The sequence below is a fragment of the Ictalurus punctatus genome, chromosome 23, assembly GCF_001660625.3.
Source record: "Ictalurus punctatus breed USDA103 chromosome 23, Coco_2.0, whole genome shotgun sequence".
Classification (NCBI taxonomy): Eukaryota; Metazoa; Chordata; class Actinopteri; order Siluriformes; family Ictaluridae; genus Ictalurus; species Ictalurus punctatus.
The window spans coordinates 16044975-16061770 of NC_030438.2; the positions used below are offsets into that span (position 1 = coordinate 16044975).

Here is a 16796-nt window from a genome sequence, read left to right on the forward strand (position 1 = left end):
ATTCCACAACACCTAGCCCTGACTGCCTCCCTCACAGTTCACCGGTGCTGTGTGTGCAGCTTTCACACCGCCGACAGCACTCAAACCTGCTCCAGCTCGACCTCAGCTTTGAGGCCCGACCCCCACTGCACTTTGTCCCAGTCCTTTTTCACACACCCCAGCCTCTTCTGCACGTCAATAAATCCTGCTTACCTTCCGTCATTTGGGTCCCCCAGTCTCGGTGTCCATAACGGAATTATGTTCCAATGATGGAAAAAATAAAATATTGTTTTCCTGTCTGGAATACACTCAAAAACAAGGCTCAGTCCATCCATCCATCCATCCATCTTCTACCGCTTACTTCTTTTCAGGGTCACGGGGAACCTGGAGACTATCCCAGGGAGCATCAGGCACAAGGCGGGGTACACCCTGGACAGGGTGCCAGTCCATCGCAGGGCACACAATCACACACACTCACACACCCATTCATACACTACGGACACTTTTGACACGCCAATCAGCCTACCATGCATGTCTTTGGACTGGGGGAGGAAACCGGAGTACACGGAGGAAACTCCCGCAGCACAGGGAGAACATGCAAACTCCGCACACAAGGCTCAGTAAAAAAATAAATCTAATATAATACTTTTTATTGTTGTTTTTTAAAAATGTCCATTGCAGTGGATGGTTGGTCTTAACAGTTGTAATGTAATGCTATAAAAACATTCCCCCCCCCCATTTATTGAATATAAATTTGGATCATAAAATAAAAGTGCTATGCATGATGTCCAACTGTTTATGTGCACCTATCAACAAGAAAAGAAAAAAAAATCATGTTTAAGAGTTAACCAAGGAGAACAACCTGTCACTAATTGATCCAATTTCCATGAGATTTTTAGATTACTAATTTCAAGATTGGATTTCAACATGAAAAGTGCACTTAAAGACTGGCTTCATCTCTTGTGTAATTCTAGTTCCTGCAGCTCCAGACAAGCATGCGCACTGTTTCTCTACTCCCAGAGATCCTAGCACTACCAGGAGCAAGAGGGTGTTGAACAAGGATTAATACACTGCAGAGCATATGAACACAAAAGCGAGCATTTACACAAAAGAGCCTGCACAACTGGTGAGGGATAGTGTATGACTGGAGAGTTTATTGGGGAAGAGGAGATGTCGGGAACAGCTAAAGAAAGCTAGGGTATTTGTTTCAATAATAAAGATTATTTATATAGCAAATTTCATAGTTAAAATGATAGCATGAAGTAAAAACAGAAATCAAGAAGCAAAAAGCAAAAATAAAATAGCAAAATAGGTAAATAATAATAAAATAATAGATAGTAGTGTCAAAGAAGAAAATCAGTATGAAACAGTTTGCAACAATATAATAGTACAGTATAATGGGGGGGGGGGGGGATAATCCACCATGCCCCCTGCAAAGCACAATGATAAGTGCAACTGAATGTTTCTCTTATTGACTTATGTCCAACTGCAGGTTGTTTCATAACTGTTTTCATGCTGCTTCTTTCGCAAGTTCTGACTTGCAAAGTAAGTATGAGTTTTGACTTGCAAAAGTAGGTAACAGTTTCTGTACATTGTAATTTAGAATAAACTGGCACTACTGATGTTCAGCTACTTTTTGTGTATTTTAAACAATTTAAAATGAGAATTTTTATAACATTTATAATAAAAACTTTTAAAGGGGAATAGTATATTACATACACTATGGTATAATACAATTAAAAAGAAGAATTACATTTTTTAAATTGATCATTTTACGAAGTGGGATTTCATTTGTGTTCCTCATCCCAAGGGAATGTGATGCCAGTTCCCTTTAGTTCTTCAAAAATGGCCGCATTGAATTTCGACTCCAATTCTGAGCTGAAATGATTCTTCCAATCTCCAACAATTCCTTAGAAAAAGCAGAAATCAAGAATCAGACATTCCAGTACTTGCAGTGACAAGAAAATACTTTGGCAGTAACAAGTTAATCTTTACCTTTTCTGAGAAAAGGAGACTTCTGGGTGTCCATTACTGTCTGTGGCACCAGTGTATAGTTGGACATTTTGTTCTGTGTCATGGTTTTGAACTCGCAGTGTTCAGTGACACGTTTCAGAGTGTCTTTGCTCAGGTGCTTACCAAGAAAGAATGAAATGCGTTCAAGAACTCCATGCAGATCCTGCCAGTTGAGGTCAAAGAAGATCAGAGTCAATGTCCGAGAGTAACAGATTTCCTTATGGGTGTATCACATTATTTAGTAAGTAATAAAACATGAGTTCTCTTAAAAAATGGCAGCCTGTTTACCAAGAAACTGTTGCAGCAAAACAACACCTTCTGTCCTTTGGCTTTCCCATGGTGGGAAGAAATTAAAGGAACAGAATTTCCACTTACAATTACTTCTTACCCCAATTACCTCCCTAATTTGTTCTTAGTCAGCTCTCCTCTATCATACAACAGTTATGAACCGGGAAGATGAAGACTAACGCCTGCTAACTTTGAGACATGTGAAGCCAGTCAACAGCACTGCAAACTGCTGAGTCACAGGCAATACAGCACTCTCAGAGTAAAACTCCCTGTTCAATCTTCTGCATAGATGAACTCACAAGCACCCACAGCTGGCTAGTGTTGCTGTGATTGACACGAGCGAGCGAGCGAGCGAGAGAGAGAGTATGACAAAAGAGAGCACAACCATAACTCGTGGTCTCTAGACAATATGGAGGATATCAGTTTCTTACTAGAAATGCTCCAGATGAATTACATGAACAGCCCAATGTAGGCTAGATATCAACTTTTGACCTTGTAGTATACAATCTTTCTTCATTTAATTTTCTCTAATTCCATAGGATCAGCTGGATGGAAACACATTACCTGAATCATCTCCTCATATGTGATGTAAAGAATTCTGTCTCCTAAATCTGTGTTTCTCCAGCTCTTCACATGATCTGTCCACTTTCCGAAAAACACTGAGCAAACGATATCACATCATACCAGTGTTCTACAGATAAGACCAACATCATGATAACATCGCATTCAATAGATCAGTTTGTTTCTCTCACCATTCCCGGATAGGAATTTGTCTGTAAATTCTTCAAAGGTTCCTGGGTCATGCAGAAAACTGGCCATCTGGTGAAAATGAAAAGAGGAAACCAGGACATCTTTTGGGTTTCTGGAAACATAAATGACCTAGGGGTAAAAGTAAAGATATTAGAGATGCGGGAATGTACAGTTTACACACCCCTGTTAAAAACGAAAAACCAACATAAATCATGTCAGAGCTTTTACCCACCTTTAATATGACATAGCAACCAATAAAAAAAATAAGAGAAGTGGCGTGTGGGCGGGACAAAGAAAAAAAAAACCCTTATAACCTGGTTGCACAAGTGAGCACACACTTTTATACCGAGTCATATGACTATGCTCAGAATTAACCAATCAAATTCAAATTTATGTTCAAAAGTAATGATCATACACCTGCCATCAATGAAGTGATTCTGATTAACACCAAATAAAGATCAGCTGTATCTGTATGATTTCCTTGACATCTTATTGGTTGCATCCAACTGAGCTTACAAATCATGTACAGGATCTCATTATTGAAAGGTATCAATCAGGAGAGGGCTACAAAAGAATTTCCAAAACATCAGATGTACCACGGAACACTGTGAAGGTGGAGAAAATGGGACACCAGAGTGACAAGTACAGGACATCCCTCCAAAAAGACGAAAGAACGAAAGAAAACAGGTAATCAGGGATGCTGCTAAGAGACCTACGGCAACATTAAAGGAGCTACAGGAATATCTGGCAAGTACTGGTCACTCCCTGCATGTGACAACAATCTCTCATATTCTTCACGTGTGGGCTATGGGGTAGAGTGGCTAGACAGGAACCCTTATGTCATAGGAAAAATTAAATAAAATGAAAAAACATCCAAGCTTATATACATCACCCCAAACCATGTGGCAAAATGTGTCATGTTCTGATAAGGCCAAGGTAGAACTTTTTGGGAATAATTCTAAAAAATCACCTGGCCAATACAATCCCTACAGTGAAGCATGGTGGTGGCAGCATCATGCTGTGGGGATGTTTTTCAGCGGCAGGAACTGGGAGACTAGTCAGGATATATATATATATATATATATATATATATATATATATATATATATATATATATATATATATATATATATATATATATATATATAAATTTTTTACCTTGGCCTTAGAAGAGAAGAAGGAGGAAGGCATTAAGCGATAATGCATATGGGTAACGAAGGCTCGTGGAGCACTCAGCTTGTCTATGACTTGAGCGGTACGTGACTCCTCAAGCCATGGCACTCTGTCCCAGTTTGGGATGGTCAGTACTGGAGTAAAATCCCCTCCATTCAGGAGCAGGGGAAGAATTTCTTGCATCCATGTTGTACCTGAAAAAGATCGTTCACCTTGAGTACTGTTCAAGCATATTTGGTGAAAATTGAATTTCTTTTCAAAAAAATATTTTTATGAAACATTTGTGATTTTTAGCATTCATGCTGCATAATGCTAAGTGGTAATCACCCTTTCCTGACTGGGTACGACCCCAGTCTTAATGGGGTAATTTCATGAAAGGAAAAAGGAGCGAATTTGTTATATAAATCTTGCCAGATGATAGCATAGAGCTTCCAGCTAATTGCTTAGTGCCGTCTTTGTTAATTAAGCTATTCCGATATTGGTGCAAATATTCAGGGCATAACATGGCTTTTAAGGAAAGTTAAGGAAAATATAGTATATTATATATATATATATATATAGTATATTATATATATATATATATATATATATATAGTATATTATATATATATATATATATATATATATATATATATATATATATATATATATATATATATATATATATATATATAGTTTCTAGCAGCAGTTCTGCTAGAAACGGTGTTAATAGCTCTTCTTTTTGGGCATCATTTTAATTTTGTAATATTTTGGAATGTGAATTTGCATAGAATCATGCATCTGAAATCATTTATTTATTTGTGAGCCATTCCACCCACTTGCCTAACTCTTAAAAATTAAACTTCATATTTTTTAAAAATCTTTTTTCAACACTGAATCTAAGAACACACATATTTCACTGTTCAAAATGTATATTGGTCATGTATTCTCAGCTAACTTTATTTATTTAAAGAAATGGTTGGTTGCATGCTTAAATAATTGATATTTGTCACTAAATAAAATTAAATCACTATATATGCACACAAGGTGTATTTGTTTTAATACCAAGCCATTTTTTAATTTTAAACGAGACCAAAATCTCAAGTTTATCTTTTTTTTTTTTAAATAATGTAATACATTAAACTATTTGATAAATGATGGACACAACACAATTGAGAAAAGCAGTGGTTTAACTGTATTTTTTAGAGAAAAACTATTTAATAACAGGAATGAACGTTGTGAAACAGGAATGTGTATCGGGGTTGTGTGTGTGTGTGTGTGTGTGTGTGTGTGTGTGTGTCCTCAAACTAGTACCAAAGAATGTCTTGGCAGACTGGCTATAGAAACCTGTTGACCCCAATCTTTGCATTCAACGGACCTCAACACGTGTTTCACATGTATTTGTGATAACACCAGGGTACAGATCATCATCGTATTTCAGCACACACCGTTTGCCAACAGCTTCACGACTTTCCCACTGAACTTCTGACATTGTGAGAGCCATGGGAGCTTTCGCCTGAATGTTGAAATTGAAATGCTTTGCATTAAAGCGCCTTCAGTGCAAATTTTGTGTTGTCGTGCACAAGCAGCTGACGTCCCTGTATATCAGTTCTCCATGGGCTAGGGACACTACCCGATGGATCCTCATAATGGACAGAACTGGTGGCACATCATTGGGCATCTCAGAAACTGCTTTATTAACTGCTTCTTCACTGACAAAAAAAACTAGATTTTTTCTTGCAACACAGCAAACAGCTCAACAGCATCAGGAATGTCTCTTCATTGGTCGACTAGACTGTCAGACCTCCTCTTCAGGGCCCTTCCCGTGCCTCGCTTCAAGAGTGAATCCTCACCTGAACAGCTCAGTACAAAACAAGAAAAAATGACCTTGTCGTTTGTACCGAGTTCAAGTGCCATCGCTGTAAAAATGGATAGTGGAGATCTCCGGATGTGCATCCTGCACATAATCAAGCACTGGTGACGAGTGCTGCCAGACAAGTGCTGGTGGGCTTTATTCTTGAGGGTGATACTGTGCAGAAGGTCATCGGGCGATGATGTCGCATGCACACAAAGCACATCCATGTGCAGTGTTGCCTGCTGATGTGATGCTCAGAAGTGGACTGCATGCATTTCTGTGCTGTACTTGCCAAGGTAATTTTCAGAAAAGTCAACATGAATTAAGCATTCGTGTGCTTTTAGGCTTTGTCTCAATGCCCTGTAGTGAGTAAACTGATTGCTGATGTTAAAAGTCTGTCTCTTTAACCTGTGCAGCAGCAGATTTAGCCGGTCTTCCTGAGTGGTCTGGAATTTTTTTTTTCTTTTTCTTTTTTTTAATTGTGATTTTATATATATATGTCATTCTTGTAATCCACAACTATCCACTGGATACAAGACACTTTATTCTCTGGATTGTACTCTGTAGATACTGGGCATGAGAGGTCCTGGCATTCAGAATATACCATTCCATACTTGCACTTCATATTTTCTGTGTCACATGAGATCTCTTTCAAAAGGTCATCCAGATTGATGGTGCTGATTACTTTCAAGTAGTGTAGGTTTTGAACAAGGAAAAACAGATTCTCACGCACCCTGCACGTGCACGTGTCCCAATCACTCAGAGTCGGAAGAACAACCCAAAAAAGGGCTGAGCTTAGGGAAGAGTGAGTAAGAGATGGAGATTTGTTCTCCAGCCAAACACTTCTTGTGGAAATTTTTCACGGTATCCAAAAGGAACCGTTTTTGCTTTTTGTTTTTCTTCTGAGTGAGGCCCCACTCTACTTATCGGACCATCCGCAACCCTGCTGTTCTGCTTCTGTTGGTTTTTTTTCATTTTTGCATCTTTTAATTGAAAAGCCCAATGAATTTAGAGCAAAGTGTTGCATTCTGGAATTTTTTTTTTCAGAACTTTCCCTGTTATCGCTTTTGAATGATTTGCTTTTCCCTCTCCCCCAGTGCATTTTTGTATTTGTTTCAGATGTCCTCCACCAGAGCTTCATGAAACCTTTGTGCGTGGAGATGAGTTTTTCTTGTACTTTTGCTTCTTTTGAGTTTTTCGGCTTCTTCTCTGCCCTTGATTATGTTGCCAATAAAACAAATGCATCACAATAAATTACACACTAACACTCGGGAACATGTACTGTTACATTGTTAAATCAACCTCTATGACCTGATGGCTAAATTCATAGTGTAATGTAATCATGTCTATTTTCATTAACTGTAACCCTTCTAGCACACTGTCTTTGGCACATGATCCATTTCACAAAGTAGACCTGGAAGTGCTTGGCTGTGGATGCACAGCTTGCTCTGGTGATAACTCGGGGCTGTGTGGATGACTGACGAGGTGTTGGAGGGCTTCTTTCCTGTCCTTGATCCTGTGGTAATTCTCCCTCCATTTTCTGCGACGTCTATCCTTTTCTCTCTGACTGAGGTCCCCGATTAGTTTCTTCCTGCCGGACTCGAGATCCTTCCTGTATTTTTCACATTCCTTCTCTAAATATTTCTGTCTCCTCTCTGGGTCTGCATCGTGTCGGGCGTCATAGAGTCCCTGCTTTTCTGCAACACTTAGAGGTTGATTGGCTCGCTGTCAGCATGCTATTGACATTGGAAAACTGATATGTCTACAACTTAAGTAACGGTAACTGTAAAACTTAAAAATCAAGTAAATCGTATAAAATAAACTAATATTCACACTAATAAATCAATACACCAGAGGATGCTACTCACTCCTGTTACTGTTACTCAGTCCTGTTATGGTTTATATGAGTAACAAGACTGAAGGTAACAGGACTGAGTTTTTAGCATAGAATTAGCAAATACATGAAATATAGCCACATGGCATACATGCTAATAGCATGAGGATACTCAGCAAATTCTAGTGATTTCCCAAAAATTAGTTGATATGTTTCATAGCATTGTTTCTATGTCTCAATTCTGAAGGTCTCGAGTTTGTGTCACGACGTACCAGAACCAAACCGATTTGTGCCTGTGACCTGCTCCAATTGACATTTGTCATTCTTTATCAATATTCCTTGTGTATATATACACTGTGCTTTCTGGATCATTGAACCAAGGCAACGATGGCATCGGTGTGACTTCTTCCTGTGTCCAGACGAGAGGAAAGCAGCCAGAGCAGGGTTAAAATTTTGGTTTGGACTTCTATCAGACAAAGAATTTAACATTAGTATTTATAAAATAAACAAATAACATCTAACAAATTATTTAGGTAACAGGACAGTACGTTGAGATTGACCTTCTTGAGAGAACTTATGTTTGGTCTTCCCATTGCCTTAAGAAGATCCACAAGACGCAATTTCCTGTTGAAAATGTGTCTTGTGGAAAGTTCCAAGTTTTTCAGAGGGGGGAATGTGTTAGGGTAACAGGACTGAGTGAAAACCTGGGGACATGACTAAAAAGTGTTTTTTATGTAAATATTATGGATTTCTCATGAAAAAAAAAAATGTTTTTAAAAAAGTTTTTCTGGATATAAAGTCACACAACAATGCAAAAAAAGAGTAAAGTTTTCTGAAGGATTTTAATCATTATATTTCGTGCTAAAGTGTGGAGATTGAGAGTGGGTACATGCAACAAAAGCTTCTCTTTTTTTAGGTGTTCTAAGTAGTTTTTAAATCATACATTTTAAATTTGCAGTTAGCCTAATGTGCAATACACTTTGCTTAATAATAAAATGTATTTTAGAGTTAATTGTCATGCATTTTTTATACATATAATATCCTGGGGACACAAATGTCACCCGTTGGATGGAATGGCTCTTGTTTAATGATTTATTTGTTTGTTGTTTGTTTGTTTGTTTGTTTGTTTGTTTAAACACTACTTTTGAGCCATGGTAGTGAGAATGAGATTTAAAAGAAGAAGAAGAAGAAGAAGAAGAAGAAAAGAAAAAAAAGAAAAGAAAAAGGTGGTCACCTACCAGATTTGGGATATGTAACTACAATCACGTCATCATCCTGCGCTTGAAACGACTCAAAATATTTCAGACTGTCCTCGTTGTGTACAATCTTTGGGAGAAGAAGTCCGTGATAAAACAAATACAAGTCGCTGTTGGTCATTCTGACTGGGAGAATTAGTCAAATGAGTTGGAGGGACTAGTCACAGGTGATATCCCTAGTTTGGCTGCTCGACATTCAAGTCCTCCAGTAAGGCGTTTCAGTGTCACGTGACTGATTCACTGCACTACAAATCTCAGCATTCATCACACCCCGATGAGATCAGATTTCTGTACGTGGCTTTGTTAGATAATGCTGCTGGTGGACGTGTGTAGAAATTATAATCGATTAGACAGCGGTCTCCGTGACGTGTATGTGTGGTTATCACCTCAGTGATTGTTTTTGACCTTACTATAAGCGCTTGTTGTAAGCGTTTGGGCGTTAGTAGGTCACATGACCAAATGTGTCATGTACGTCACTTTATCTGTTCTAATAACTTACCTAAATCCCTAAAAGTCGTTTTAAAAGTCGGCGATATTTCATTGTTCTGCGTTTTTAAGGCGGTCTGTATTCGATTTTTCTTTCGGTAGGAGACGAAAGATGTCTTTATAGTGAAAACACACGCGCGCGCGCACACACACAAACGCGCGCGCGCGCACAAGCCACGTTTTCCTAGAGTGTAGCGGAGTCTTCACTATGCACAGCTGAGGGTTAAGATAAATGCTTGTATTACTGGTAATCTGTGGGACAGCAAACCAAACCCAAGCGAAGCTGTTTGATCCATTTACCTTTTTGTCTTTTATACACTGACTACTTCTAATGGTCAATAATATAGGCCAGTGGTTTTCAAAGTGGGGGTGACAGAAAAATCACAAATAACACCTTTTATGTACGAAAATTTTCTTATTCTTATTATTCAGATACACCCAGCGTATCTGTATGTTTTCCAGACTGCTTGAGAGAGTAGAATGAAGAATGGCAGTTTTTGTATTTGGTTGCTTAATACAGCACTACCCCAATGAACTAGGTTGTTTGTGTAAATAAGCTATTTCTGTAAGAGAACCAAGCACTAAAAGTGCACATACAATAACTGTCAAAATTTCTCTCTACAGGCACCAAAGCACCGTAGAGCTATAATTAACCACTCTTGCCAGGTTTCAGCAAAATTTCCATCCCAACTATATCTCACATCCACACAAAAGACTTTGAAAAGATGCATTTCGGACGTGCATAAATGATCCACGGCATAGTACCTAAAAAAAAGTGCAAGATTAGCATTTTTGTAAAAAGCAGCACACCATTTATTCATCTTCAGTGACCACTTTATCGTGGTCAGGATGGCGGTGGAGCCGGAGCCTATCCTAGGAACGCTGGGTATGAGATGGGATGGGATGCCAGTCCATTACAGCCCACCACACACCCCACCATACCTAGGGGCAATTTAGCCTCACCTACCAGCAGAGGGAGAAAACCCGAGATCCAGAAGGAAACCCACTCAGACACTGGGAGAACATTCACAGAAACACCACACTGACAGTAATCCAAGCTCAGGATCGCAGAACCATGCAGCTGTAGGTTATTATATTAACAAAAATGAATCAACTGATCTCGGGTTATTTCTGTATATTTTAATTCATTATAAAGACAAATAGAAAAAATACAACAGACATCATCAACATCGCCTCGTTGGCCATTTTGACAGACAAAACATCTAATATGGAGTTTTCTTACAAAACACCCGAATGTGTGGCGACATAAGAAAAGTCTCAGTTGCTGTGAACCAGCGTGATGAAAAGGAAGAGTGAGCAGAGGGAGATGGCACCAGTTAACACCGCTTTCACTAACAGAGCCGTCCAGCTGCCCAGGAGAAACACGTGAACAAACAACCTAGGCACAGGGAGAGAAAGAACAAATGTGGGTAGTACCATGCACTTCACGTTATTCAGAACCTCTATCCGCTTGTTAAGTCGTGACGTAACGAGCTTCCGATAAAACTGTTTCCGGGTCCAAGCTTCTACTGCGTTGGCCGATGCTCTCGTATTTTCAACACACTTCAGTGCTGTGTTCCTGGTTGAGTGAATATATCCGAGTTCATAAAACTATAAAGCTTAGGGTCATGATTTTTCAGTAGTACTAACACGATTCATCTTCACATAATACAATGGCTTTAAACCACATAACGTTAAGTGAATAATTCAAACCACGCAACAACATTAGCATTTCTTCTCAGACACTCATTGGCTGTAATTTTGTCCATTTTCGATGTCTTCGCCTTCTCTCACACGCACTCCACTTCGGTGCAGGACACATTATTCTCCAACAAAATCAATGGACAAAATCAATCACTCGCAGGTGCTAACATTTCTAAAATACATTGCCAGTGATGTGTTTATATTAGCACAACGATACATCAGTAGCTAGCCAGGGGGTGGCAGATCATTAAACGTCAACTAGCCTAACTTCACTATCCATCCAAAACCTGGCTGGTACATATTTAGTTTTTCATCATCATTACATTACAGCAGTCCTGTACGTTGTTGCTTATTTTTAGAAATACTTCACCCAGATCATGACACCTCTTTAAATGTCAACTTTTGTTGTTCGAATTTGGGACCTGAAGGAGTGTTTGGACCTGGAAATAGCTTTACATCCCCTATGACGTCAGACCTAACAAGTGGATATACATACAGGTGGACCAGCAACTACTAATTGGTAAAACAAATCACTGTAGTGATTTTTTTTTAACAAACAAATTTTGAAAAATCAACGAATAGCCCAAAATTCTAGGATCGTTATTGGATCAAAACCTGAAAAAGTGGGATCGGGACATTCCTACTCTATCCTCAAAAGTGCATGATCCCTTTAAGGCAATATGATGACACCCTATTTTATTGCAGTTACTCATTACCATGAAACTAATATAAAATCAGCACAATACATGCAAAACAAACTTGTTTTAAAATTACTACATTCAAATAATTTCTTTATTTTCTTAAAAAAAAAAAAACCTTTCCGTATATGCGGGGCGAGGATGAATCTGAGAGCAGAATGTATTGTCAAATTAATGGCATATTGTGCACGGTTCAGCTGAAATGCGAAATACTCACTCCATTAAAAATGCCTTGTACACACAGAGCCCCAGCAGCACAGTCACTGGCAAGCGGAAACTTTTCGGCAGGTCGTACCGCGTGAACATCCATACTACTGCAGCCATGGCGATGTAATGAACCTACACCGAAAATGAGACAGACTGCTGTTACAATACTTACATTCTCACACACACACACACACACACAATACACAGTAAACCAAAAACATGGAATAGCAGTACAACAGAAGTGGACACTGGGTTTTTAAAGTAATAATTCTCAGGCTACGAGTATATCAGGTTATATTACCTTCCTACAATATTACCAAACACAATGGTTTACCCAAGTCAGCTTTCCACTTCACATTACTACGCTAAAAGCTAAAGTAAATACACTTCCTCTTACCAAACTGATGTTGGAATCGAAGCTCATCTGGATGTATTTCCAATCAAACTCAATCCCTCGAGCCCCGACCCATAAAGGAATACACCTGTTGAAGTACATTAACATGACTAGAGTTTTACTACAAACTAGCTATTCTCCGCATTCATTTTTTTAATATATTGTTTTTAAAATAAAAAAATTAATAAATACGTGAAATGTATCCGATTATATAATGAACTTAAAAGGTAAGCTACAACTAACTAAAATTTAACTAAACCACACAAAAGAAATCTACAGTGAAAAAACAATGCAGCTCAGTCCATTAGGATGAACTGCTATGAATTAAGAAAGTAATACTATTTTGCAGAAAAGGTATTTGAAATATAGCAGCCTCTCCCTGGTAAGCATAATGAAAGAAATTAATATTCTGTTATCAGTCCACCAATAATTATCGGTGGCCCGATAATTAATTTCCTTCACTTACGGATAATTTACTCTATACTCCTAATATTCGTTTGAAGTCATAAGGTGTCTTTATTGAAGACAGCTTCAAGAAATTGAATACATCCATAAATATTAAGTCGAATGGACGGGATAATAAAAAGAACCATATCTCCCTGTAGTTCTCGCCTGGTTTCCCACTGAAGCTAAACAGGGCTGAGCCTGGCCAGTACCTGGATGGGAGACCTGCTGGGGAAAACTAAGGTTGCGGCTGGAAGTGGTATTAGTGAGGTCACCAGGGGGCGCTGACCCTGTGGTCTGTGTGGAGTATTACAGTATAGTGACGGGGAGATTATACTGTAAAAACAGCATCGTGTTGCGGATGAGACGTTAACCTGAGCTCCTGACTGTCTGTAGTCATTAAAAATCCCAGGATACTTCTCGTAAAAGAGCAGGGGTGTAACCCCAGTGTCCTGGTGAAATACCCCTATTGGTCCTTCTCTAACATGGCCCCCAATAATCTCCATCTCTGAATTGGCTACATCACTCGCTCCTCTCTACTAATAGCTGGTGTGTGGTGGGCGTTCTGGCGCACTATGGCTGTCGTCGTATCATCAGAGACACCCCCCCCCCCCCCCCCCACTATGTAAAGTGCTTTGATTGTCTAGAAAAGAGCTATATAAATAACTGTAACTAACATGACGGACAATATTACATATTAGCATGGTTGCTAGCTACTAACATCAAAAGTATTATCATGTTCGCTAACATTTCAGAGGTTTAGGGATACAGACGTCGTTAGCTAACTTTACTTGTTTGAACATGTTCCTTGGTTCCATTGTGTTATTTGACATCTTTTGCATTTGTGACTCGTGTGCTTTTCCTTGCTTACTTGAAGCAGATTTAGTAGTTTTTAAATAAAATAAAAATACTTTTGCACTTGAGTAAAGCACTCGAGTTAAGTAACTTGAGTAATGAATTGGAAGCCGTACTTTATATTTGGCCAGAGTGTACTTTTAAATGAGTGATTACTTTTGTGAAGAATGCATGTTGTTTACCACCTCTGTATATTTTCTGTATTGTTGTGCTGATGTGGACTTTGCTGTGTGTGTATCATACCTCGACATAACCAGTTCGGCTGTGGCCCAGCCCATGGCAGCGACCATTATTTTGTACTCTCCCTTCCCGGCATTTCTGGACATGACGAGGTGAAGCCCTAACAGATCTGCCATGTCCACTGTGGCCTTCATGAATTCCTGCAGGTCAGGACATAAAACATTAAACAGATGAAATGACTCTTTATTAAACACGGACCTGTCTGATTTCTAATTAAATCCATCATGTATCAATCAAAAATGCGTAAGTAGTGTAGTAGAGTTCCCACACACCACAGCAGGATTCGATCAGACAGCTTGCACTGTTTCAACAGATGGAACGAGACAGACTTAATGTATAAATACGGCTGAGATCAGAATTGGGTTGAAGTGAAATTTACATAAGATCATTCTGCTTCATTTCAATTTCAACGGTTTCATCAATGACTACACAGCCATGTAGCTACAGACTGTGAGGAACTGTTTCATGCACACAACATTAATGCCAAATATAATGAAACACTATAATTAACAGTAGATTCTCAGTGTCCATTGGGGAAAAAAAAACACACACAAAAAAAACACCAAGACAGTCCATACAGGATTTCATGGAGTATTATTTTAGCTGTTAGTAACACATGTAAATGTAACCAAATCTACACGAACGTTTCTTAAGTGAAACTGTAGCAAGTGGCTTACCCCGACAAAGTCATATACACCAGCACCGCCTTCCCAGGTAGGAAAAAATGTAGCAAGGAACAGCATCTGTAGGCCACAAAACAAAATGCTGCTGAGCATGATGTTACAAGTCGTAAGGTTGTTTAAGATGCAAATTCACTCGTTATGTTGATGAGATCCAAGATAATGCCTCACTTTGCATAGCTGCACAAAGAGGTAAGTGGCCCCTGCTTGGACACATTTCCAGAATGCATTGTATTCTGATCTGAAACAACAGTGACAGCAGATTATATCAATTTGACCAACAAAACAGTTTTTTCTAGAACAGTGTAACAGGACAGTATCGATGCTTTTAGTGCCATGTTACTATGAAACAGACAACCTTTACTGAATATTCGTAAGTTAATCATACATGACGAATCTCAAACACACAGGCTCTCAGACGCTATTTATATATATATATATATATATATATATATATATATATATATATATATATATATATATATATAAAATACCAGTGCCTTCCACTAATATTGGCACACTTGGTAAATATGAGCAAAGAACGCTCTGAAAAATTGTCTTCATTGTTTAACTTTTTGATCTTTTGTTAAAAAAATTCACAAAAATACTCTGCTCTCATTTCTATCATACAATTGCAAACAAAACACAGGTTTTTCAAAAAAAAAATCTTCGTTAAATATAGGTGTGCTACAATTATTAGCTTCTTTTTAGTCGATACTTTGTGCTACGTCAATTTGCCAAGATTACAGCTCTGAGTCTTCTACTTGAATGCTTGATGAGGTTGAAGAATACATGGCGAGGGACCTGAGACCGTTCCTCCATACATAATCTCTCCAGATCCTTCACATTTCGAGGTCCACACAAGTGGACTCTCCTCTTCAGTTCACCCCACAAGTTTTTTATGGGGTTCAAGTCAGAGGACTTGGATGGTCATGGCAGGACCTTGATTTTATGGTCATTAAATTATTTTTGTGTTGATTTTGATGTATGTTTAGGATCATTGTCCTGCTGGAAGATCTAACCACGACCACTATCGGTCGACCTCTAAATGCTAACACATTACTACAATACTGAATACTACTAAGTCACACTTTAAAGGCTCTTTGGGAAGCTTATTGGAAGCTACTGTAAGAGGATTGAGAGCCACTGCAGCACCACAGGCAGTAATGTCAGGCTGAGTAACATACACTTACAAAGAAGATACTTTACACTTACAATCCACTGCACTTGTATGTTATGAAGTAGGGAAAATAAGCCAGGGCAAAACAATTCCCGAAATGAAAAAGCGTCATTTCTCAAGAAGTAACTATAAAATAATAATGAAACACCTCCTGGACCTGTCAAAAGAGAGAGACAGAAATAAAAGAGCAGAAAAACAGAGTCAGTGCTAGGTCATAATTATGAGCAACAGTATGATCTCTTTTCAGTTGTATCTCAAAATAAAGTGTTTAATCCCAAAAAGGACATTAAAGCTTGTATAGAGCTCTGTGTAGGGATCAGGAGTTGTTGTTTCACACCCTATGTAGTTCACTTTTATATAGGGAACATGGAGCCATTTGGGATTCAGCTCACGCGCACAAGCTAGAGGACTTCTAGCTGCATGGCTAACAGCTAGCGGCTCACACAGCAAATCAAAATGACACTTTTTATATTGACAAACATCTCCTAAATAACTTATTAAATGTGTTTCATGAATGACATTCAAACCTTCATACATTTAATACGTTACCGAATGACCGCTGAGGTTCCTTAATGAAATGTCTTCTGGTAGAGACGGGTTTCTCATTGAAAAGATTCCGGACTTCAACAACACAGCACGAAAAAAACGTTCCGCTTTTCCCTGAGGTGGTAGAGCTAATACAATTGCTTAAACAATTATTTATGTATTAAGCTGTACATTCATATTTTACTCATTTGTACTAGTAAGAATTTTTTTTTTTAATTGATACGATAAATCGACA

At 38.6% G+C, this 16796-nt stretch overlaps 2 protein-coding genes across 5 annotated transcripts; both read right to left on the minus strand.

Annotated features, from left to right (window-relative positions):
* Positions 1-1113: 1113 nt before the first annotated feature.
* On the minus strand, positions 1114-9521 carry LOC108256625 (sulfotransferase 2B1). 2 transcript variants are annotated; one of them, XM_017453687.3, is made up of 7 exons: positions 9110-9249; positions 8144-8280; positions 4189-4397; positions 3033-3159; positions 2845-2939; positions 1975-2155; positions 1114-1888 (listed from the first exon to the last, which is right to left on the minus strand). In XM_017453687.3, exons 2-7 carry the CDS (start codon positions 8241-8243, stop codon positions 1767-1769), a joined length of 834 nt encoding a protein of 277 aa, XP_017309176.1. In that variant the 5' UTR covers positions 8244-8280; positions 9110-9249; the 3' UTR covers positions 1114-1766. The 2 variants fall into 2 exon arrangements, with proteins under 2 accessions (XP_017309176.1, XP_017309175.1); XM_017453686.3 differs by lacking the exon at positions 8144-8280 and having other exon boundaries at positions 9110-9521.
* Positions 9522-10733: 1212 nt separating this feature from the next.
* On the minus strand, positions 10734-16641 carry tmem147 (transmembrane protein 147). 3 transcript variants are annotated; one of them, XM_017452604.3, is made up of 8 exons: positions 16565-16641; positions 16051-16172; positions 15007-15076; positions 14833-14898; positions 14159-14295; positions 12620-12704; positions 12233-12354; positions 10734-11012 (listed from the first exon to the last, which is right to left on the minus strand). In XM_017452604.3, the coding sequence occupies exons 2-8, from the start codon at positions 16125-16127 to the stop codon at positions 10892-10894; spliced, it is 678 nt and encodes a 225-aa protein (XP_017308093.1). In that variant the 5' UTR covers positions 16128-16172; positions 16565-16641; the 3' UTR covers positions 10734-10891.
* Between the last annotated feature and the right edge of the window lie 155 nt (positions 16642-16796).

Bases quoted from the DNA above. Each gene is read 5' to 3' on its own strand.
- LOC108256625 (XM_017453686.3), bottom strand. From the start codon at position 9,248: ATGACCAACAGCGACTTGTATTTGTTTTATCACGGACTTCTTCTCCCA. The intron at 2,940-3,032 runs GTGAGAGAAACA...TCGTTTGCTCAG, and splicing joins CAAATTCCTATCCGGGAATG to TGTTTTTCGGAAAGTGGACA. The intron at 1,889-1,974 runs GTAAAGATTAAC...GCTTTTTCTAAG, and splicing joins GTCTCCTTTTCTCAGAAAAG to GAATTGTTGGAGATTGGAAG.
- tmem147 (XM_017452604.3), bottom strand. From the start codon at position 16,127: ATGACGCTTTTTCATTTCGGGAATTGTTTTGCCCTGGCTTATTTTCCC. The intron at 15,077-16,050 runs GTAAGTGTAAAG...CTGTTGTTTCAG, and splicing joins ACATACAAGTGCAGTGGATT to ATCAGAATACAATGCATTCT. The intron at 14,296-14,832 runs GTAAGCCACTTG...CCTGACCTGCAG, and splicing joins GTGTATATGACTTTGTCGGG to GAATTCATGAAGGCCACAGT.